The sequence below is a fragment of the Spermophilus citellus genome (genome assembly GCF_964194105.1).
Source record: "Spermophilus citellus genome assembly, chromosome: X".
Lineage (NCBI taxonomy): Eukaryota > Metazoa > Chordata > Mammalia > Rodentia > Sciuridae > Spermophilus > Spermophilus citellus.
In genome coordinates, this window is record NC_138190.1 from 35,042,474 (window position 1) to 35,068,111 (window position 25,638).

Genomic DNA, 25,638 nt, shown 5'->3' on the forward strand with positions numbered 1-25,638 from the left:
TTACACAAAAATAATAATTACACAATAAAAATAAATTACATAAAAGCAAAGATTCAATTCCATATCTTGTCAAGTAAATTTCTTTCTTTCATTTTTTCTGACTAAATTTGTTTCAAAACTATATTTTCCAACTTTCTTGCATCTAAGTAGGCATGTGACTAGTACTTACCAATGAAATGTGGGCAAAATTGATATAGCCTATTTCTACTCTTGACCCTACAAGATTCTCCATATTCTCTTCTGTCTGCTGGCTGGATGCAAGGGATGCAGAGGAAATTCCCAGGCACTGGGAGTCAGCAGAGCCACAGGGCTGGAAGAGGTCTGGGTCCCTGAATGACTTTGTGGAAGAGATTTCCCTTATGTACTGGCATTGAACTGTCAGGTGAGCAAGAGATAAGCTTTTCTTCTGATTAGTCACTCAAATTTTAGAATCACATGTTGTTATAGCTGTTAGCACTGATAAATATGTGCACTATGTAAAAAGCCAAAATCTGGTAATTAATTTGAACTGACCTAATTTATGGAATTCTAGAACCAAATATCAGATATATACAATTACATAGTTTGAAGCTGAAGCAACACAACACTATTGGCTTAGCTTATTCCAAACTAGTCTTCATCAAAACAGAGCTCAACAGGATTGTAAATAAAATATCATAATAAAATTAGTTTGAGAAATACTGTTAAAGTTCAATAGGTTTCTTTGTCTTAGGACATCTCAGAGATGTCAATATAATAATGTCCATTGTGCATAAAGGTACAAAAGAATGTAGCATTTTCCAAATTTATTTGGGCAATGAATAATTTAACCAATAAATTTAAGATCTACTTTCCCTTCCCACTGTGGTAACACCCATCACTATCTCCCAGAAGAATGCTCTGTAGAATACACTCTGGGAACTTTTGCTTTAGTGTAATTTGTATCAGATAGTAGATTAATCAGCATGAAACAGTTCTGGGACCCCAAAGCAAATATCACTCTCTTTTTGCAGTGCTGGGGATTGAACCCAGGGCCTTGCACATGCTAGGCAAGTGCTCTACCACTGAGCCACATGCTCTGCCCTCATTCTCTTATTAAGGGTAGGTTTTTCTTGTAAAATGACTAGCATGTATTAATACCATCAGAAGCACCCAAGAATATGTTCAGTGCTAAAGCAAACCAGGTTGTCTAAGAAAGGAATTTTACTTAAACCATGAGTGGAGTGAAGGTAGAAATGTATGGGGCAGCTTGTTTTTTGTCCCAATCTGCTGTTATTGGAGTCTGCCATATTAAATGATGGAATCTACTCATGTTTTAAGGAAAAGATACTGATTCTATGAAATCCAGCAATGATAAATATGAAATGTGTGAACACAGTCCATTGCATAGTATCTCATTTGTTTTTCTCTCTCCTATATTGAGGCTTGTGGCATAATGTTTTTTTTATATAATGTTTTAAAACAACGTTTAAAGGAAATTAAAAAAGTAATCACAGCTATAGATTAATGGATTCCTCTAATAGAAACAAAGAGACTGCAGTAAATTAGGGTTGTGCTATGTGCTTTAAAAAAACTCACATATCATTTGCATGCATATGTAATTTATAAATACATATGTATATGTATATAATTTTCCACTGAATCTTGCTAGGCTATTGCATTTGTATTATACAAACACTTTATTTCAATTCTGAATTTATGATGGATGATTTTCCACATTTCTCAGAGATTTAAGGCAACTGAAATAGGATTGTTAGGGTGGATATCAGGATTTCTGAAAAGTAAAAAGGTATGCTTGATACTCAACTTGTTTCCCCAGCCCCCCCCCAAAAAAAAGAATAATAAAAAATAAGACTTACATCTAGCAGTGTGTGAAGATGCTGATCCTGGAAAACACTGTGTAGGAAATCTAGGTCCTTTTCACTGCAGTCTGTAAGCGCATGAATCTCTTCCAGACTGTCCAGCACCTGTGAAACTGCTCCTGTGGGGGCAAACAGAAAGGAAAAAGCTAGTACAGGAAATCAGTTTCAAACTAACCTTAACTTATATTTAAGAACAAAAAATTAACATCAGAACTTGAAGGCTAGCGTCTTTACTGAAGGATAGGTTTAAATGAGTTTCCAATCATTTAAGGGCAGAGTATTTCAGGAAAGTTTGTGTTTGCAACAATGTATTTGTGTGCTCTTCATTTTTCAAAGATAAGGTGAAGCTTGTCTTATTTGAATGAAGGAAATTCATCAACTCTGAGCTACTAGAAGATATGGGTGCAGCAAGTTGTATATCAGAAAGAATGGATGTCGGGATCTCAAGGTGTTTTGAAATATTATAGAAACAACAGGAGGGCCTTTTACACAGGGGAACTCCATCACGAAACAAAAGCCAGCTGTAGGTGTGGGAGACAAACCTTCTGCTGGGAGTACCTGCCACTTAAAATAAACTTTGGAGGATTTTTAAGTCTCATACTTTAGCTACAAAAATCCACTTCATTCCTTCTTTTCTTTACATGCAAAGTCAAGAAAACCAAAACCATTCTCATTCTTTTGGGCCCATGTTATTCAGAAGACAAAGACAAAGAGTATCTATACTAACTGATACTTCCAGATATCATATGCAGTTTCAAGACAATCCATGTTTGTAGGACAAAGTCACTATACTGCTACATTTCCTCTTATAACCAAGGACCCCTGGCAGGTAATAGCAAGGAAAGATACACACTAAGTAGTATCAAAGTCATTTGCATAGCCTTAAAGAAATGGTCGAGGGCTGGGGTTGTGGCTCAGCTGTCCAGCAATTGCCTAGCAAGTGCGAGGTGCTGGGTTTGATCCTCAGCACCACATAAAAATAAATAAAATAAAGGTATTAAAAAAAAGAAATGGTTGACCTCTTTTACTCTTCATACAATATGCACATATATCCTCCATCAGAAAAGAACCCTAAGAGTCTAGACTTCAGAATATTTGTATACACCAGAGAAAGTCTAAGAATAAATGTTCTGTTGCACATTTAAGTCTTTGGATCAGTGGTTCTCAACCAGGGGCAATTTTTCTTCCCAAGGGAACATTTCTTAAAATCTTGAGATATTTTTGGTTGTCAAAACAGCAGGGAGAGGGCAGATACTGGCATCTAGAGAGAGAGGGATGCTGGTAAATACCGTACAATGTCTGGGACAGCACTCCAACAACAGTTATCTGGCCCAAAATGTCAGTAGTGCTGAGACTGATAAACCCTGCTTTCAATTAAAATAGATTTCTCTTCGGGAACTTTATGCTGTGTCTAATTCTTCATATGTCAGATCTCATCCACTGTTGTGCACTTATTGGTGAGAATGTAAATCAGTACCATTTTTCTAGAGAGCAATCTGGTAACATACATTAAAAAGCCTTAAAAAGGTTCATGTGCTTGATTAAGGAATTCCATTTATAAAAAACCTACCTTATGGAAAAAGAATAGGAGAAGACTTGCTTATATATAAGGATGTTTGTTGTATAAAATAAAGATAAATCTGACAGTGATTACATAAATTACAGAATATACATATGATGCAATATGTAACCAAATGGACATTATTTTTGAATTTGTGAAGATGTAGAGAAATCCTCATGATAGAAAATTCAAGATAGTAGAATGCAAAACCATATGCACTGTATATTCCCAATTATGATTTAAAAATAAATTATATAACACAAACTCAGAAAAAACCCTGAATGAAATACACTAAAAAGGTAATAGCAGTTTTCTTTATTTTCCTACTTATACTTCATTCTGTTCTTGTACATATGTTCAAAGTCTTCTACAAGAACAAAAAAGTTACTATATAAGCTACTGATTTTTGCAGCACGATTTAATTAGGTTAAAGATTTGATGTTTAAGCCACAAATCATGTGGCTATCCATGTGGAAATTACTAGGGCTATTTTTTAAATTTGAGTTTTTATTTTGAGATGGTTGTAGATATACACACATTTGTAAAAAGAGAGAGAGAGAAAAGAAAAGAAAAAAAAAAAACCCCACAAAGATCTAATGTATTTTTACCCACTTTCCTCCAACAGTAACATAGTGTGAAAATTTAGTACATTATCACAACCAGGATATTCACACTGATACAATCAAGCTACGGAATGTTCCATTACCACAAAGATCCCTCGTGTTGCCCTCATTTCCTTCCCATCTTATCCATCCTCATCCCTGGCAACTACTAATCTGTTCTCCACTCTATAATCTTCTTTTTCATTTTAAGGATGAAAATGAAATTATACAGTATGCAACCATTTTGGATTGTCTTTTTTTTTTAAGCCCACATAATTTTCTGGAGATTTATCCAGGTTGCTTCTTGTGTTGTTTTCTCCTTTTTATTGCTGGGTAGTAGTCCATGGTATGGATGTACCAGTTTGATGATTCATTTGTTGAAGTAGCTATGGATAATTTTTAATTTTGAATAATTAAGCCTGCCAGGGTATTGGTATTCTTTCACTAGAAATATTAAGTGGAATAAAAAAGATACAATGCAGAAGTCAGTCCTCATCTCCCTTGGTATTCCTGAGGAGGTATTAACATAATCCAATTCCTTCTACCTGCTCTTCTCAGGACTTTTAATTTGTTTAAAGTGGAAAAAAATGAAAATTAGTTCAAAGCCAACTCGCTGTTTGTCTCTTATTGAAAGCCTTGAAAAGCAAGAGATGATGAAGAGATCCATTCCAAATGTCCCTCTGAACTTCTGATCCCAGCATATCATCAAAGCAGAATTAAATGATATTAAGTTTATCAAGTTATTAAAGCCAGTTCTAGACTCCTGGACTTATGAAACTACAATAATAAAAATAGTCATGAAATTGTTATTTTGGGGGGTATATTTTTCAAAAGTCAGCAGGTAACACAGAAACCTAACTATGATTTTCTCTCAGTTATCCTAGTAAAACTGGATTAAAGAAAGCTGTTTTTATCAAGTCTATCCAGCATTGCTTGTGTTGATATACAATCTATGCAGTTTATTAATAAGATTAAAATAAGAACAACCTTGTATTAAACAAATACTAAGATGGCCAGTCTGATGACTGGGAAGCAATTTTGGTTGTACCCAAACAGGGATGCATCATTTGTTGGTCTGTGAACTCCCTTCGTTGCTCTGGGCCATTCCTGTCTCCCCAGCATGCTCTGTGGGTTACTTATGTATGTACTTATTTACTCTCATTTCTGCTTATAAGGTCCATATGACAGGTCTATATTTTATAATATCCACAAAATATGCACTGAATTAAACAAGTCATTAAGAAAGTGTAATAACAGCAGCTCCTAATTCTTGAGTGTCCATTATGTGCCAGGACAGCACAGTAAGGATGACCTTTCTAGATAGAGGACTTAGGTTCAAAGGGGCCCAGGAAGGGCACAGCTAGGAAGTGGTGGATCCAGAAAACCCTGAGTTTGTCTGGTTCCAAAGTCTATTCTCTGCCTGACTTACCACACTAGTTGGCTGTGTTATTAAACATAGAGAAAATTTCAATAAGAACTATGATTTACTTATGGATATGGAGGTTGGAGAAGAGCTTGAACCTACTGGTTGGATCATAACCCCAACTTTTACTGAATGTTTTTGCTTTCTGCTAAGTACTAGGCAGACGCTGCAGAGAAAACATGAATATGAGCCGTATCCTTGAGAAAGGGTTCTCAGGCGGTGTGGAAGTAGGCCTACTATACTGGAGTCAACAAAACAATAGAGGTAAAAACAAAATGGAACATGTATAGGCTGTCTAGGGAGGAGCTGGATCAGCCTCAGAGAAGGTGGATGAGCAGGAATTTACCACCTTCACAAAGGGGTGAATCTGTGCTGATGAGCCCACTGATGGATGTTTTGCTGGAAAGAACCAAATCAACGGTTGGCCTGCATTTCCAGGAGGCAAGATCTAGTCTCCACAGGTCTATTAAACTTCCTTGATCTTTTCTCTCTTCTGACCTGATTTATAGTCTTATAATGAACTTAGTGGCTTTCAATTATGAAAAGAAGTATTTTGCACTCAAGTTGTCCATTCCCGACTCTGAAAGGTGCCCCTAATTTTAAGTTTCTGTAATTAGGAAGGAACATTATAATTTTCCTTCCATATTTCCTTCATATTTTCAAATTGAATAAACATATTTTTGGCCTGATCTGAAAATCTTTCTTTACCCTTGACCATTTTAACACCTTCCTTTAACACCTATTCTAGTTTGTGATTTCTACTTTGAGTGTGGCCAGCAAAACCACAGAATACGTTCTTGATCCAGCAGATGTGTGTAACTGATATCTGCAGTACAGAAACAAGCCCATTTAAAAGCACCATAATGCTGGGCATGGTGGCTCCTGCCTGTAGTCCCAGTGACTCAGGGGGGCTAAGGTAGGAGGACCTCAAATTTAAGGCTAGCCTCAGCAATTTAGTGAGACCCTGTCTCCAAATTTAAAAAATGGGGATGTTTTAAAAACTGAGCTATAAGGATATATAGCTCAGTGGTAAAGTGCCCCAGGGTTAAATCTCTAGTAACACACACACACACACACACACACACACACACCTCATACTTTTTCAATTCATTATAAAATATAAATGGACACAACGACATTGCTGGGGCCTTCCATTTGCTATTTGTTTCAGATTTTAAACATGGGCAATGGTGATAATTAATACAATACATACCTATTAAGGTGTGTACTTATTTACTGTTACAAGTATTCATTTCTAGATCAATACTGTCACATAAGAAAGAACTATTCACTTTTCTCAAAGATCGAGAAGGATGTTTTCCCTATAAAATCATTGAATAAGCTTATAACCACTGTGGGGGGAAAATCAATCAATAAATAGCACACAAATTCTTCTCAGAGGACACTTTATTTAATGGCAGGACTGTGGGCATCTTATATGTCTTTTTATTCTGGCCTGTGCTTTGTACAAAAAGACACTCCAAAAAAAAAAAAAAGATACTTGATTGAAATGATTTTTTTTTTTCTGAGCACATTCTGAAGAATTGAAAGGAAGTATTAGAACAAAAGATTTAACCACAGAAAACAATTTATTTTATACTACTGTTTCTGTAAAGTCAGAATGAAAATTATTTTAATACTAATATTTGTGTAATAGTTTATAATTTCTTGAGAGCTGTCATACTTATTATCTTATGTGATTCTACAATAACCCCATCTGAGGGCAAGTATTTTTATATTTGAAAAACTGGAGACTTGGTAGGGTTAAATGACCCACCCAAGAGCCACAAACAGTGGGCAGAAGAGTGAATCCTAGGATCCAAGTCTCTGACTCCTACTCCAGTGCTCCTTCTGCTACAGGTTGGTCTCCCCAAACCATGTTTTACTCTCAGCAATGTACTGAAATAATCTGCATTTGGTAAAGAGGTGATGCCCAATTTCTATTATGTCTTTAATCTCAACTTTATTTAACATATAAGGGTTTTTTCGAGCTGTTGATCCAAACTTTCACATTGATGAATTTATTAGAAGCCATTATGCCCTGCTTTCAGAATAAGATTTTACTTTACCTTTTGCCTAGTTCATTTGGAATCAAGTTTGTATTTAACGATCAGGTTGATAATCACACATTTTGACTTTGAAAACTTCTATTTTTTTCAAAGAATTTCATTGATATATACAAGTCTCTCAAAAAATTTCCTGCTACTATTATGAAATAATACTAAAAAATATCAACTGTTTTCTAAGCCTACTTCTTTAAAGAGAAATATGCTTCTAAAGTCAATAAGAGCTTTGGGTCTAGAATAATTTCATTACAAGAGTGGAAAGATCTCCTGAAAAAGTTGACTGAATAAAAATAACCCCAAAGGAGGACAGAAAATAAACAGTAGAATGTTAAAACTGAAAAATTCTGTGTCAAAGTAGGCTGTCAGTTTTAAAACTGTCTTCCAAACATTTTACTATGAAAAATTCCAAACACAGAAAATTGGAAAGAACTGTACATACCACTTACATCCTACAACTGTTAACATCTTGCTGTATTTGCTTTGTCACAAGCCAACCATCCATCCATAAATTCACCTTATTTTTCTTTCATTTCAAAGTAAATGAGAGAGTGGCTAATACTGACCACTTCATTCCTAAACTGAACTTTGGTAAAGGTTTCAATCTTTTTTCCTCTCTCTCAGGTTAAATTTACAAAGAGTGAAATACACAAATCTCAAGTGTGCCATGCAATTAGTTTTTTTTTTTTTGCTAATTTATGTTTTTAATTGCAAAAGCAAGTAATTGATATTTTTTTTCTTTTTCTTTTTTTATTGATTATTTAAAGCATTACATAGCTCATGATATATCATCTTTCATACATTTGACTCAAATTGTGTTTTGAACTCCCATTTTCACCCCAAATACAGATTGCAGAATCACATCTGTTACATATTCACATTTTTACATAATGCCATATTAGTGACTGTTGTATTCTGCTACCTTTCCTATCCCCTACTATCCCCCCTCCCCTCCCCTCCCCTCCCATCTTCCCTCTCTACCTCCCCTGCTGTTGTTCAATTCTCTCCCTTTTTTTCCCTCCCCCTTGCCCCTCATAACCTCTTATAATTCTATGTATCATTGAAGGTCTCCTACTATTTCCATGTGCTTTGATGCACCTACGTTTCCTAGCAATTATTTCAATAAAAATTTGTGAATATGTCTTAAATTATATGTATAGCTATGAATCCCAGAATCATTAGCAAATCTAGTCTCTGAATTGGCTCTAATTTCTCCTCCTGAAGAGTATTCAATAATCTATCTTTCCTATTATATTAGTGATGCATTAACACAACACTATATCACTACACATACATTTTTATCACCCAATCAAAACCTTTCCTTGCGCTGAGCATGGTGGTGCAAGCCTGTAATCTCAGCAGCTCAGGAGGCTGAGGCAGGAGGATCTCAAGTTCAAAGCTAGCCTTACCAACTTAGCAAGGACTTAAGCAACTTAGTGAGATCCCATCTCAAAATAAAAAAAATAAAAAGGGCTGGGGATGTAGCTCAGTGATCAAAGTGCCCTTGGGTTTAATCCCTAGTACTAAAACCAACCAAGCAACCAAAGAAACAAACAAACCCAAAGACCCTTTCCTTGACAGCACAATAACATTTAAAAATTGTTTACTAAGGTATACTTTATTAAGTTAAAATTTACCAATTTAAGTGCATATTGTCATTACTCCAAAACCTGTCCCTTTTGTCCCTCTATAGTCAAGCTCTTCTGGCTTCCCCTGGAACAGCTTTTATTCACATTGCACAAAGCAAATTCTGGTTTTCAATCAAGTTATAAGTAACAGTAAATCTTGCAGTGGAAATTGTGTCTTGGACTTACAAATCTGTGTTATATCCAATTCAAATTATAAAAGCTTACACATGGTGATAAATATTTTAGATTCTTTATGTATAGATTATGGTATGGACATCTCAAATTTTATTAGTTAAGGGAAGCAAATTCTCCATATGTATTCTGTCAGAATATAGATGCTATCATTCTAGTGCCATTATGCTTATTAAAGTAATCTTGTGTTTCCAAATAGCAACATCTTTGAGCCCAATGTTTCCAAAGTACTTTAATAGCATTCTGCTGGCTCTTTGGTGCCCATCTGTGTAAAGCTTTTTAACTAAGGAAAAGCACTACTGATAACTCCATAATGCTCATTCCCAAATGACATGACAGGTCTGGCCAACTGAAAGAGGAAGAGGGGAAGGAGGAAGACAGAGAGAGAGACAGAGAGAGCCACAGAGGGGAGAGTGCTAAATCTTATATGGAAAGAGTCTTACATTTTAATAGTCATTAGGTTGTATGTGGTGAACAGCTTCTAAAATGGACCCCTATATGATTCTTGTTCCCTGGTATTCTCACCCTCGTGTGATCAATTCCCTCCCCTGGAGTGAGGGCTGGGTTTATAGACTCACTTCTAATGAACAAAATAAGGCACAAGTTATATGATATCACTTCTCAGATAAGGTTATAAAGATTACGTCTTCTATCTTAGGTGCTGTTACTCTTGCCCTCTCTTTGATAATAGATGCTGGGGAAGCAAGCTGCCATGTTGTGAACAGTCCTATAGAGACACCTACAACTAGTGAGGAACTGAAGCCTGTCAATAACTATGTGAGTTACTAAGATTCTCTTTGTGGTCCAGCCCTCAAGGGAGATGGGAGCTCTGAAGTATAATCTCGAGAGAGATTTTGAGCCACAGGCACTCAGCTAAACCAGGCTCCCATTCCTCATCCACAGAAACTGAGATGAGATAATTCATTACACAGCAATAGATAATTAATATACTGTGAGAGTTTCATATTGGCTGCAATTTGAGCTGCAAATAACTTATGTAAGAAAATGTGACAATAAATTCAATTATAAGCACCCAGATTTTCTATTTTATCTTTGTCTCTTTATCTACTTTCCTCTTAGTAAACACAACTTTGAGGTAAAGGTTTATTTTATTTTTAATTAATTTTTAAAATTGAGATAGTTATAGATTTACATGCTTTCATAAGAAATAATACAGAGAAATGCCTTCTGTACCTTGCTCAGTTCCTGCATTGGGAACATTTTACAAAGTTATAGTATATCACAAGCAGAATACTGTCACTGATACAATCCACCTATTTTATTCAGATTGACTCAGTTTTATTTAGACTCATTTATATGTGTATATTTCTTACATTTTAATTTTCTCACATACTCAAATTATATCCCTTTGTCATTAAAATCTAGCCATCATATTATTCCTTTCAAATGTCTATTTGGTAGTCAAAGTTGTTAAGAGACATGATTTCAGAGTTTATTTCACAGCTCCCTATTAATAAACTGAAAATGGACTCAGTAACAGAAAGTAATGAAACCCATTTAGAGGTCATGTCATTGTCAAATGAAAATTCACTTACCCTGAAAGTTTTCTTGAAGTCCAACTATAAAATAAAACATTACCCTTTCCCCAGAATTAATGTATTTGTGTTTGAAATTCAGATGTGAAATGATGTAAGATGTGGTTGAAATTTTAACACTGCCTCTTTTTCTTCTTATGAAAGAAGTGAGAAGGGAAGATTCGTGTAACAATACCTCAGGAAATCAATATATCCAGGTTTTCATTTCATGGTCAGACAGTGTTAAAATTCAGATTTAAACATCTAAACACAAACAGCCAAGGAAAAAGTCAAGCTGATTACAAACCATGCAAAGCCAAACACGTTTGCATAAAAGATTAACCTTAGAGGAAAACAAAGGGATACCTACTTTCTGCTGCTAGAAGTCCTAGGAGGAAGGCAGCATATGGACAAACAACAAACAGTATGATTTTAGAGCAAACAGGTTATCAAGCCACAGTTGGGCCCACCAGATGAGCCACAAGAAGCAGCAGTCCCCCGGCTGACCCCAAAGGAAGTCCTTGTGTTTCACGAGCACAATCACCAGGACTGATTAGGATTTCAGACATCAAATACTGGGTTCTAATTCTGACTTCTCTGATTTGAAATATAAGAATGGAATATTTCTGCTTTGACTTCTTAAGCAACAAAGCAACAGTACATTGTTTATCAGAAGATTAAACTTCATGGATTCTAGTAAGTATACAATGGATGAATTTCAATAATCAAAATAGAAAAACATCTTTTATAAAAAATCATTTTATATTGTAAACGATATAACATAAGCATGTTCAACTTTCCTTTAGATTACAAACTGGAAAGCTGGTTAGTTTTTAAATTGTGATTTTAAAATATCCATATTTTCCTAAATGCATACAGTATTACTCATTCCCATGATAAGGTTCGATTTAAGAAAATATATGCTGGATTTTGGGAGTGGGCAGCTTTATGGCTCTTCTCAAATACTGGGATTTCATAGCACAGCAGAACTGCAAGAAATCTGGGGGGACCAAATTAGGATTGCCCATTATTAATTCTGTCAAATAAAGTCATTAAAAAAACTGACCTATCATTATGATCTTCATAAAAAAGCATTGTCTAAAGGTGGAACACAAAGACAGCCCATCTCAAGAAAGGACAATTGCTGATTTTACATTTTCCATCTTTCTATCCCCTCTTTCCTTGTCCCCCACCGCCCCACCCTACAAACACATGTTTTGTGATCCTTTTCTCTTTTTGCCATGGGCTTCAATGAATTTTCAGGTGATGATGGAAAGTGCTTTGTGTTTTGTTCTCTAAAACAAAGCCACACAAATTTCAACAGAAAGACACCAGAAAGAATAACTTTGGGAACTTAAAATAAATGATGCAGAATTTAAGTATTAGTAGAAGTAGAGAAGAATTCAGGTATAAAAATTAATGAATATACTTTAAAATGAAATTAAAAATAATGAAAAGCAAACATATAGATGTTTTAATTTATGAAAGTGCAAGGCTTTATGTGAGTCCAATTAAAATATATAATTGGCTTTCTGCAACCAACCATATAACCACTACTGCTTGGTTGCAGATAAAGGACACTTGCTGGCAGATTAGCTATTTGATAAATAATGCTGGCCATAATAGTAGAATGCCTTCCTTTAAATGACTTAGTATTAAAAATTGACTTTAAGAATGTATGAATAATCCCTGATAAGTATGTGAAATTTAGGAAAGTGTTAGAATTTTCTTCAAAAATTTTCTTTGTTTTTTTACTTTTGAATATATAAAATTTTCTCCTCAATTAGGGTAGGTGATTGGCATTAGACATGTACAGAGCATATTAATTCAATTTTTTTTATTTGTAGACCCAGACAATGCCATTGAAAAATACTTATGATAGACATTTAGCATATCAAATGAAAATATAGACTGCCTACAAGATCATCAAGACCCAGGAATTTAAAAAGAAAAGAAAAGGAATTGGGTATGACTGTAGGAAGTAGAAAGCAAGAAGGCTGAGGAAGATTAATATGAGGGTTTGTAGGCTACCTGCAAAATTGTGTAAGAAGTTTCTTTTTGTAGTTTAAGAATCAAATACTAGGGCTGGGGTCATGGCTCAGTGGTAGAGTGCTCGCCTAGCATGTGTGAGGCAAAGTTCGATTCTCAGCACCACATATGAAAAAATAAATAAAATAAAGGTCCCTCAACAGTTTTAAAAAAATCAAATACTATGGGCACAGTGGAGCATGCCTGGAATCCCAGCTAATCTAGTTTAGGCAGGAGGATGGCAATTTGAAGCCAGCCACTGCAACTTAGTGAGACCCTATCTCAGAATTAAAAAATAAAAAGGGCCGTGGATGTAGCTCAGTGGTAGAGCACCCTTGGGTTCAATCTCCAGGACTGCAAAAATTAAAAATCAGAAACTATTTCAAGCAAATTATCTAAAGATTATACTAAAAATGAGAAAAAATTGAGTAATAAAAATATATTTAATAGAAAATAAGCACATTTATAAAGTGATTTCTTTCCCTAAAGGAAAAATCTACCTCTTCCCAGAAAAGAACATGTAAGAGTTATTAAATTATTGCTAGACAGAGGTAAATATTAATTAAGGGCCAACACTAAAGATTAGGTATATGAAGTGATTTGCAAGGACCATACTGTTTTCTAGGACCATTTCCAAACATGCAAATAAATGATAGTAGAAGTATTGACCTAAAATCTCGCAGAGATTTATACTATATATATATTCCAAGCATGCAACTGTTAAATGTAGTCACATTGTGACATAAGAACTATTTCTGGGTCTGCTGGCCCTAAAGAGGGTCAAATGTAATCTAAGTGGGAGGAGAAAAGACTGAAATTCAAGCTGGTTGTGGTAGTGCACACCTGTAATCCTAGAATTTGGGAGGCTGAGGCAGGAGGATCACAAATTCAAGGTTAGCCTGGGTGATTTAGCAAGCAAGACCCTATCTCAAAATTAAAAACAAGAAGGGCTGGGGATGTGGCTCAGTGGTAGAGTGCCCCTGAGTTCAAGTACTGGCCTCAAGACACAAGAGCAAAATTTGAGCTAATAAAAAGTCACAGGGAGAAGGAACAAAATGTATTGAAAGGAAAAAAAAGACAGATAAAATGATAGGGAGTATGGGAGACCATACCTATAAGCACAACCTTGCCTTTCATGTGGTAAAGGTTCTGGATGGTTACCAAGCCAGCACAAGAGGAAAACAGAAAGGCTTTCTCCTCATAGTTATTTCTAGTCTAAGATTCCCATTTCTGAATATTTTTGGAAATCACCTTCACTCAAAAGAGGAAGATTCATATCCCAATTGGTAAAATTCAAAATGAGGAACTATATACCTGCTGAATGGGAAACTTTGATGCTGTCATCTTGCACAAGGTAAAAGCACATACTAATTGGCCAGAAATTGTGAGTGTGTTTGTGTACATATGTGTGTGTGAGCAGAGGAGGGCAGAAGCATAAATAATGACAAATGTTTCTGGTTCCAACAGAGAACAGGTACACTCCTTCTTTTCATCTTGTTGATTGTGGGACAAACAACTCATACTTTGGGCTGTGGTTCCAATGATGATGAGTATTGAAAATGCCAGTCCAAGAGTACAAAAATCAAATCATCAGTGCAAAGTCAAACACATGACAGATATTGAGTGTCTTTAATGAAAGAAAGAAGAAAAGCTGAGGCCAGATGACATAACTCAAGAGTTAATAAAGAAATGCATAAATAAAAATGTAAAACTCTGACACACACACACACACGCACGCACACACACACACACACACACGCATGCATCTGCATATACATATACATGTAGCCTGAGGATTTTTAGTAAATGCTCCTTGAGAATATCTCATTGGCAAGATGGAAGTCTGAGCATTTTATAAAATGATTTCATGAACACTATCAGATTTTTTCAGGACTACTTGTACACAATTCATCAAAACAGGTAACTCTTCTATGTTCTTCCTCCTTGAATACTTGTATCAAGGGTTATAGACTTTATATAGAGAGAAGAACTTGATCACTGTTTCAAGACAAAGCTCACAAGACAGCTTTACATTGAAAGATTCTTTTAAAGCAGTGCTGTCTCAAAGTCTGACTTAACATGATTGGCACGGGGGAAATCTTACATCAGAAGTTTTTGTTGAGGGAGAAAGTGATTGGAAAGATTCAAAAAGTCTGAAACTATAATGTTGGACTAGGTGAAGTGTAATGTTGGGCCTGAAGTGCAGAAAGGGGAAGAAGTATTACTGAGGTAAAAAGAAAAAAGTGAAATGTTGGTTTTGGAGCGGTAGGGGAGGGACACTTTGGAATTAAAATGAAAAAGAATGAGACACATGTAGGTAGGATGTGGTTGCTGACAAACTGCCTTAAAATCCCTTGGAGGATTTAAATTCATATACAAAAGTTTACTTACAATGAAAGAGAAAGGATATAGATGCCAAGTGAGTTACACGGCTGAATGGACCAATTATGCAATTACCTGAGGAGGTAGGGTCTTCAGAGAAATCTGGCAACTCTTCAGGGGGATCCCCATAGAATGAGTTGAATTTGTGACTTGACACAGCGGCTAGTACTGCTCCCTGAAGCAGAGATGAAAAACGTGATTAAAACAAATACACAAATATAAAAAGTTCATTAAGTAGTTATATGAAGAATTGTTCAGACAGTCCAGTACAGAGGAGATGTTGGCTGGAAGAGAGACAGCTTTTAAAATAATTTTGAAGCTCTTTAAATAAATTACATATGCATACATGAAAATAACACTGCTGGGAATTACAAAAGTGTATGAACGGGGGCTGGGGTTGTGGCTCAGTGGTAGAGCACTTGCCTAGCATGTGTGAGGCCCTGGGTTTGATTCTCAGCATCACATATAAATAAATGAATAAAAAATTGTAAAAAAGTGTATGAAATAATTACATCTTGAACTCAAATATGTACCACACAATGGAATATTCGGTAGTCATTATTAAAATGTTGCTGCAGAAGGATGTTTAATGAAATGGAAAGATTTCTGTGATGAATTTCACCTTGAAAACAAGATATGGCATGATCTCATTTTTGGAAAAAAATGTTAATATAGATGTAGTCAACATACACCAGAATATTCATAATATTAATTATGCTTGGATAGTAGGATTATGAGCCATTTTTCTTTTAAAAATAATTTTTCTTCCCTTCTTTCTGTTTTTAACAATGATCATGTGTTACTCTTGTATATGAATTCCCAGTCAGGCCAAACATCAGAATAAACTGAATGTGACTTTCAAGCCATGTGCGCAGCTTCCCCCTGAGTTTTGGTTGAGGATCATTGCCATGTTGAGGGCCTGGCAGACCTAGAGCTGTTGAGTGGAGAAAGGATGAGAATTATTGTTTCCAGAACAGGAAGACTGACAAAACTTCCAGGTTTATTCCCTAGCTCTGCCACTTTCCAGCTATAGGACATTACTTGTGTAATGCAATTAATCTCACTAGGTTTTCTTATATGTAAACTGAGTGTACTAAACTAACATACTTTACAGGATTATCAAAATTCATAATGTACATGAATGTGCTTTGCAAACTATAAAGAATTGTATAAGTGGGAATCATGACTAGCCCTACATAAGCACAGCCATTTGCTAGTCTACACAAAATTGCTCAAATCACCTAAGTTGTCTAAGTCTATAGTAGTCTTTGTCTGAATTTTAAATATTGAACCCTTGAATTTTTCTGAAAAGAAAGTTACATCTCTTAATGTGTAGGTATTTGTTAATAAATCCATGAAAACATTAATAGAAATATACTTCCACAAAGATAACTTTTGAGGGGGTTTGTCTTAGGTTTTGTTTTTGTTTTTTTTTCCTCCTACAAATATAAGTTGAAAAATAGACTATAAAAAGGGAAGAACAAAAACAACAAAAGAAAACAAAACAGAAACCTGATGTTGATGCTACCATTTTAGGCAAATTTCGATTTCCAAAAGTTCAGGGTCAGTGCAGAAAGGTTCTAATGCAGAACTATAACAACCATGTTGAAAAAAAAAAAACAGTAGTGAATGTTGAGTTCTTCTTTCCACAAAAGAATTGTATTTCACTTTACATATTATACATGTTCCCTAAAGCTGGGTGGTAATGGAATTTTTATATATCAAATCATATTTCCCACACACTGAAACTAGACTTTTAGAGATACATTATTTTTATTTCCAAATAAAGTTCAACTGAGTTTTTGATATGTTAGTTTTAAGGCCTGTTCTAGCTACTAAAATAGTCCAAGATCTATAAATACTTATACTATTAGGGAAACACTATTTAAAAGAACCCTGAGAAGTAGATTCTTTTGAAGCCATTGTAGCAAGTTCCTAATTTGTCTTATGGCTAGCAGTTTTGTTTATTTAGTTCTCTAAACTCAGTGACCGCACATGGTTCAAATGTTGAATGCTGAGTTATTATGTAAAACAGTAAAATAGTTCCAAAATAGTTCATGGATTCTTAGAATTTTATTAAAGTTTGAGAGTCAATCTTATAAATGGCTCATTCTAGGAGATTCAGTTTTGCAGATGGGAAAACTGAGGTCCAGAGAGGCTTAGCAACATGTGAAGATTACTGTCAACTTAGAGACGTAATCAACGGCAGGCAGAATTGAGGTCTACTCTGCCCAATTCAAGGATTTCTACTATACTAGGAGTCAAAAAATTTTTGTGTGTGAAGGGACAGACAGTAGATATTTTAGGCTTCATTAGCTATATGATGTCTTTTGCAACTACTCAACTCCACCTCTGTGGCATGAAATCAGCAATTGATGAAATATAAATAAAGATACAGTGCTGCCTTCCAATAAAACTTTATATCTAAATCTATATATCTATATCTATAGGTAGTAAACTGAATTTGGCCCCCAGGTTGTAGTTTACCACACTGTACTATACAATCACTTTGGAGATCCTCTGTGCACAACAGTAATATAAAATCTGAGCTTATACAAATAGTTCTTCAAATTTTCTGCTTTAATTTAGTAGGTACACTTTAGTATGTTTCAAGAATGAAACATAATTTTGAGTTAAGAATACTGTTCATAATCTATTAAGAAAAATAATATTAAAGTTGAAATTTTCTCCTTTAAGTACTAGAAAACAAATTTCTAAACAAGCTTTTTCTACTTGTGCACAGTTCAGGAATGCAAGAGACTGATCAGTAAGTCAGAGAAACATGCAGGGTATACTATTGCAATTGCAAAATGAATAAAGGAAAAAAATTACAGAAAGTAATCAGAAATCTTCCTTGCTTTCCATATACACAGGGAATAAGTGGTTTTATCCTCTTAATTGAATTACATGGTTTCAATTTACCATGTCCTAAACTGATTGCAATAAATCATTTTAGGACATGGTAATATAGAATATTGCTTCTATTTATATCGGAAATTTGCTTTTTAGGTGTAGAAATATTTTATGAAACAAAGAAGATGATTTCTAGAAAAGATTCCCTCCTAGATAGACAAGCTCAGATACCCATAAACATCTCTTTGCTCATAACTCCTTCAGGAACTATCTCCCTGGTCAGAGTGCATGTGCACTCCCTTAAGAGACCCACAACCCCAGAGCTCAGCTTTTCCTCATAGCCTAGGTCACACAGTTTGTCTCATGTATCCTTATATTCAATTTGACAAAATATGCTCCTTATATTTAGTCCTGTACTCAGGACTACGTAGTTTATAAAAGAAAGTATTGTTTCTAGAGGATTAAAAAAAACCCAAGTATTAAAATTCTAAAGCTTATGGGCAGGGGGTGTAGCTCAGTGGTAGAGCACTTGTCTAGCATGCATGAGGCTCTGGGTTCCATTCCTATCACTTCTAACAAACAAGTAAACAAATACCTCTAGAGTTGAGTATGGAGGAAAAGCCCCAACATCTAAAATGTCTGGTAACTAAGATGGGGAAAAGAAACTTTCCATCATCACTTACGGAGATAACGTAAAATAATGAAAGAAAGGAAGATAAAAAGACATCTGTGATCACATGCAGGGTTCCAAAAGCTTTGTTTACCTACATTTTCAAAGTAGTCTGAAAATTATGTGAATAATTTCTAATTATCTGAATAATTTTCTTAGAAATTTGTTGTCTCCTATAGCCTGCTAAAGAGGTTAAATGCCAAAATGAATGTAAGAGTATGGAAAAGAACAATTTTCTGGATTGTTGAGCATTGATACTATTATACCCATAATGAGTAATTATCTTGAAATTTCAGCAAAGGTAGTCAGATAAGTAAAATGAGTAATATATATTCTGGCATTAAAAAGTCACCATCATCTACATCCATAAGACTAGGATCCTAGGAATAAGACATATTCCATGCTTGTATAAATACGTTAAAATAGATTCTACTGTCATGTATAATGAAAAAGAACTAATAAAAATTTTAAAAAAGGATTAAAAAAGAAAAAAGTCTCACAAGACTTTCAGCATGAGAAAAAGGTTCAATTGTGCAAATAATAAACTCACTATCAAAAATGCAGTCAACATCATTTCTGGCAGTGGAAAACTAGAAGCAATCTCCATGTCCACAAACTGGTTAATTATATTACAGTTTGTATATATAATGGAATAGGTATAGAACAATTATAGTTTATGCTTAGAACAATGACTCCCAATAAAGTGGACATGTCAGAATCACCCATGAGCCTTTTTAAAAAGGCACGTTCCTTCAACCTCACATATTCACCTAGCAATTAGGGAGGGAGGGGTGGTCCCTTGGTTGAATGGTGCAGTGAGCCACTGTTTTTTTTTTTTTTTTTTAAAGAGAGGGTGAGAGAGGAGAGAGAGAGAGAGAGAGAGAGAGAACCTTTAATATTTATTTTTTAGTTCTCGGCGGACACAACATCTTTGTTGGTATGTGGTGCTGAGGATCGAACCCGGGGCCGCATGCTTGCCAGGCGAGCGCGCTACCGCTTGAGCCACATCCCCAGCCCACTGAGCCACTGTTAATGATGGTAAATGTGTTATATCTCCCAAGTGTGCTGAAGTAGAAACCAGTATTTAAAACCAATATTTTGTTACAAGGTAAAAAAAAGTGTGTTTTGTGAAATTCCCATGAGATAAAATTAACCATCGTACAGTGTATAATTCAGTGGTATTTAGTACATTCGCAATTGTCTGGTTCTAAAAATTTTTTCACAACTCCCCAAACCCTGATACCTATTAAGCAGACACTTTTCAACACCGAACTATCACCAATTTGCTTTCTGTCTCTATGGATTTAGAAACATAAATACCTATTCTAGATATTTCATATACACAGAATCATCTAATATGTGGCATTATGTTTCCTTTTGCATGTGGATATTAAATTGTTCCAGCCCCATTTGTTGAAAAGACTAATTCTTTCTTCCTTGAATCGCCTGGGAAGTTTTGTCAAAAACTGATTAGCCATAGCTGGGTGTGGTGGTGCATGCCTGTAATCCCAGTGACTCAGGAGGCTGAGGCAGGAAGATCATGAGTTCAAAGCCAGTCTCAGCAACTTAGCAAGGCCCTAAGCAACAGAGTGAGACCCTGTTTCAAAAAATAAATAAATAAAAAGGACTAAAAGGACTAAAAGGACTGGGGTTGTGGCTCAGTGGTTAAGTACCACCTGGGTTCAATACCCAGGACAAAAAACAAAAAAAACAAAAAAACAACACATCAATTGATGATAAGTAAAAAGGATTTATTCTTAAGCTCTCAATTCTGTTCCACAGACACACACACACACACACACACACACACACACACACACATATCCCAGTGTCCTGATAACTGCAGCTTTATAGTAAATGCCCCAAATGAAAAGCATGAGTCTTCCAATTTTGTCCTTTTTTCCAAGACTGTTTTAGCTATTCTGGAAGCTTTACATTTCCATGTAATTTTTAGGATAAGTTTGAGTTTGTTCTAAAATTTTGATAGGGATTGTGGTGAATCTATGCATCAATTTGGGAAGAACTGTCATCTTAATAATATTGAATCTTCCAATCCATGAATATTAAATACTTCTTCATTCAGATCTTTTTTAAAAAATATCTTTATTTTTTAGTTGTAGATGGACAATATCTTTATTTATTTATCTTTTATGTAGTTCTGAGGCTTGAACCCAGTGCCTCACACATGCTAGGCGAGGGCTCTACCACTGAGCCAGAGTCCCAGCCCCTCCATTCAGATCTTTAATTACTCTCAGCAATGTTAGTTTATGGGTCTTGTACTTCTTTTTTTCATATTTTTCTTAAGTATTTCATTATTTTTTGAAGTTATCATGGTTGGAATTTTTCTTAATGTCACTTTAAGCATGTTCTTTGCTCATATATAGGAATATAATTCAATTTTATATATTGATCTTGTATCCTGTTACCTTACTGAACTTGTTATTTCTAATAGTTTTTTAGTAGATTCCTTAGGATTTTCTATACATGGGGTCATGCCATATGTAAACAAATGCCTTTTCTTTTTTTGCCTGAGTATACTAAGAGCCCAAGGATTTATATTTCTAACAAGATCCCAGATGAGGCTGATGCTGCTGGTCCAGGGACCACACAAGAAAAGTGTACAGTAATTCCCCTTTAGCCATGATTTTGCTTACCTATGGTCAGCCTTGGTATAAAAATACTGAATGGAAAGTTGCAGAAATTAATAATCCATATGTCTTAAATAACTTTTATTATAATATATAATATTATTATAAGTATTCAAATGTATTATTAGTTATTGTTGTTCATCTCTTTCTGGGGCTAATTTATAAATTATTCTTTATCAGAGGTATGTATTGTTTAGAGTTTGTACTATCTGTGGTTTCAATTACCCACTGTTTCGTAATGTATCCCCTATGGATAAGAGGAACTATAATATATTATACAATAGATGTGATAGTAGAGAAAGACAATGGAAAGAAGCTGAATATTACAGTGTAAGAGTTTCTCCTTCTAAATACTGTGAGGGAAGTGATGATAAAAACGATCAGAAAAATTTAACTACAATTACTTTGGAAGAAATACAAGAGTTGAGATTACTCAGTGAATTTTTTAAAAAAACTTTCAAAACCCACAAAAATGTTACAGCCAATTACTGGCAAAAAGCTAAAATGGTCTAGAATGCCCATTCAGGAATTGCAGTTGTTTACAGTGTACCCAATCAAAAGTATTAACATTAAAATCATAATAATACATCAACAGTGATCACAAAGTTAATAGCAAATAATATTTATGAAGCACTTGCCTCAACTTTTGTAAAAATATACTGATTCGACCTATGAATTAACTATTATCATCATACCCATTTTATAGATAAAGAAATAGAGGCACAGAAAGTTTAGCTAATGTGTTCAAGGCTACACAGCTAGGAAGTGTCAGAATCAAGATACACGAAAGGCAATACAATTTGAGAGCCCACTTTTTCCTTTTCCTTTTTGCCAATGACACTAAAAATTTTGTTGACTAAGTAGCAAAAGTGGTTTTCTACTGATTTCAGTGAATCTTCTTTATAATCATTTCCAAGGGAGTTCTAGAAATTAGATTGTCTTCTACTATTTGAGGAATTTAAAAACAGTGTCTGGGTAGGATGGGCACCTCACTGTTCATTTGAGAAAATCAGCTGTATGGTGGGTTCTGAAAGCCAGGGAAATTGCCATCTTTGTTCCAGAAGTTTTCTGGAGAGGCAGAATGAGAATGAGTTCCTGGAGGAAGGCAGATGTAACCTGTTTTAATGGGGTGGCTGAGCTACTCCACAGAATACAGCCTTACCAGAAAAAGCTGAAAAAAAAATTCAGTATTGACCCTGCTGATGTTCTTAATTCTAGGTTGTTTGGCGGGTCTTAAAACTTTAAATAGCCCTGCAAAGGGATGTGGTAAATCCACATGACCCCTCTCTGCTGTGACAGCTTGGCCCTGTCCAAATGAATCTTAGTCACCACTTTGGCTATTTTAGGCCTAAGTCTGATTTTGTGGCACTTGGAGAAGAACAGAATGTCTCTTGTGATGGTGAAATATCTGTACCTAGGCAATGGCAGGTTCAGCCCTGTGTAGTGTTACATCACATGAGGCCAAAGCCATGTTAAGAGTTTAAAAGACTTAGGGCAGAGTCAAGAAAGACATACAATGAATAGTTTCTTTGAGAAGAAAACTAACTTCAAATATAGCTGAGCAAATTTCATTAGGAATGATAAGACTTTTTATTCTTTTGTAGGTTGATGGTTCAGGTAGATATCAGATCAAAGGGAAAAATAGTCTTGGGAAACTTGTTTTGGCACCATCTCAAAAATGGTATAATTACTTTGTAGCTGGGTTGTGGCTCAGTGGTAGAGCACTTGCCTTGCATGGGTGAGGTGCTGGGTTTGATCCTCAGCACCACATAAAAATAAATAAATAAATATATTGTGTCCATCTACAACTAAAAAAGTATTTTAAAAAATCACTTTGGCCAAAGGTTTTTAAAAAGCAAATAGAGAAGAATCAGTTTAAACTCTTGAATATAAAAACAACTAGGAGAAAAGCTTAAATGGGAATACTCATCAACAATGATATGTTAAAATTTCCCTTGTTCTATGGCACCACCATTCAATGGCACCTTTTGCAATCATAGGAATGTTATATATCTGTGCGGTCCAAAATATAGTCACTATCCATATGTGGTTGTTGAGCACTTGAAATGTGCTTGTGTGAATAGGGAACTGACCCTTGAATTTCATTTAATTTCAATTAATTTAAATTTAAATAGCGCATGTAGCTATCGGATACCATGTTGAACATTTCAGCTTTACAGTATAATACTGTAGATTGATAAGTTTTCCCAAAATTAATATAAATGTTCTTAAAAATTTGGAGTTATATAAAATCATTCATAAATGTTAGGAGTTGAGTAATAACAGATTAAAAATACTATTACAATTTATGATGCATCTGAAAGTACTTCAGAAGAAAGGTTTTATAGTTTGTAGGAGTCACATGAATGAAGAGGACTACTAAACAATCAGCCACTTAGAGAGCAGAGTTAACATTTTCTATATCAAAAGTAGGTCAAATATAAATGAATTTCAATGCCATAATATAATAGTTTTCCCTATTACCCTAGGGTAGAATGGGGCAGGATAGTATTGTTCCATATAATTTTCTTCTAATGCTGGAAAGACTCCACTATTTAATGTTGGGTCTTTTCAGAACCTTTTGAAGTTAAGTGGTCTCCCCATGTGGGGTAATTATTATTATTATTATTATTTTTATTGGGGTAAAGGATAGGGAGAGAGGCAAGAGAGAGAAAGATATCTACGAAAAAATAAAGGAAGGAAGGTAAGAAAAGTGACCTGAAAATATTTCCTAGTAGATCAAGGGATTTTATTTATTGCTTTGTGATGGGGATTCAATCCTAGATTGAATGTTAATTCAGTGTTATTTCCATTGAACTAAATTCACATTTTCTGTCAAAATATTTAAGTTTGAAAAAGCATCCTAGATTAATATTTAATAATAATGTATGATAATATTAACTATATCTCTGCAATTAATTTTAAGGGGAAACATCTAAAATAAAATGTATCTTCTAGTTATTAAAATTTGTTTATTTAGATTCATACTGAGATATTAATGGATTTTAAAAACCAAAATATTGTTGAAATGGTGGTAATTTTTGGAAATGAGAATTTAGCTTTAACAAAAACAATAGCCAACACTAGAATACACTGAAGGGCAACAAAACAGAATGAAAAGATTGTTAAGAAGATTGTCATCTACCGTTATCTGCTTGGCTCATTTCTGATTTAACTTACCTTAAGTTTCCTCCGTGCATTGAATTTCCTCAGTTGTTCTACTGTTTCTGGAAGATGAATCTTGTAGGCATAACGATCTCGCTCCTATAAAAGAAGAAAGATAATGAACATACATAACCATTTTGAAGACTGAAGAAACAATATATAACAAATGATAAAGTCCAGATTGTTAAATGTAAAGCTCAGATTGAATCCTAGGAGATTGGAGACTTTATCCCATGATATTGATAAATACTCTGAAATGAGGGATATGAGGGTTAAAATGGATAATAAAGTAATATTTTATTTTTAGCAATAATAAAGGACTAAAATAATAAAAGACTTTAATTTTCAGGTATGTAACTAAAATAGTCATAATGATTATTATGAATGTATGAAGTTACATTTGGTGTGAGTTTTGTCAGGTAAAATGAGCATTTGAAAAATTAGCCTTACAACTGATTTAGGGTCAGAAATAACTGAAGTATAAAAAACACAAAATCATTGGGCATGGTTGTGCACACCTGTAATCCAAGCAGCTTGGGAGGCTGAGGCAGGAGGATTGTGAGTTCAAAGCCAGCCTCTGCAATTTAGCAAGGCCCTAAGCAACTCAGCGACACCCTGTCTCTAAATAAAATATAAAAAAGGGCTGGGTATGTGGCTCAATGGCTAAGCACCTCTGGGTTCAATCCCTGGTACAAAAAATAAATAATAGATAGATAGACAGACAGATCGATCAATAGATAAATACAACAAAATCTTTCAACCAGGAAAGTTTTTAAGGTCATCTAATTCAACCATTTTCCCCATACGGGATCTCCTTCACTGCCTGATGGATGATGTACCATTTGATAATTTGTGACATATGTCTACAACCATAAAGTCATCACTACAATCAAGACAATGAATATATCCACCAGTCTCAAAAGTTTGCTCATGGGCTGAGGTTGTGGCTCAGTGGTAGAGCACTTGCCTAGCACATGTGAGGCACTGGAGTCGATACTCAGCATCACATAAAAATAAAATTAAGGTATTATGTTCACCTACAACATA

The 25,638-nt window shown here is 34.9% G+C and overlaps 1 protein-coding gene across 9 annotated transcripts in view; it reads right to left on the reverse strand.

The window, feature by feature from the left end:
• The window catches only part of CASK (calcium/calmodulin dependent serine protein kinase), a 385,036-nt gene that overhangs the window by 86,845 nt on the left and 272,553 nt on the right, over positions 1-25,638 (reverse strand). For all 9 annotated transcript variants that reach the window (XM_081276357.1, XM_081276354.1, XM_081276356.1 and 6 more), the window contains exons 9-11: positions 24,607-24,690; positions 15,331-15,430; positions 1,839-1,960 (exon numbers count right to left, since the gene is read on the reverse strand). In XM_081276357.1, coding sequence (XP_081132483.1) covers positions 1,839-1,960; positions 15,331-15,430; positions 24,607-24,690 — 306 coding nt within the window. The remainder of the gene's footprint in view (positions 1-1,838; positions 1,961-15,330; positions 15,431-24,606; positions 24,691-25,638) is intronic.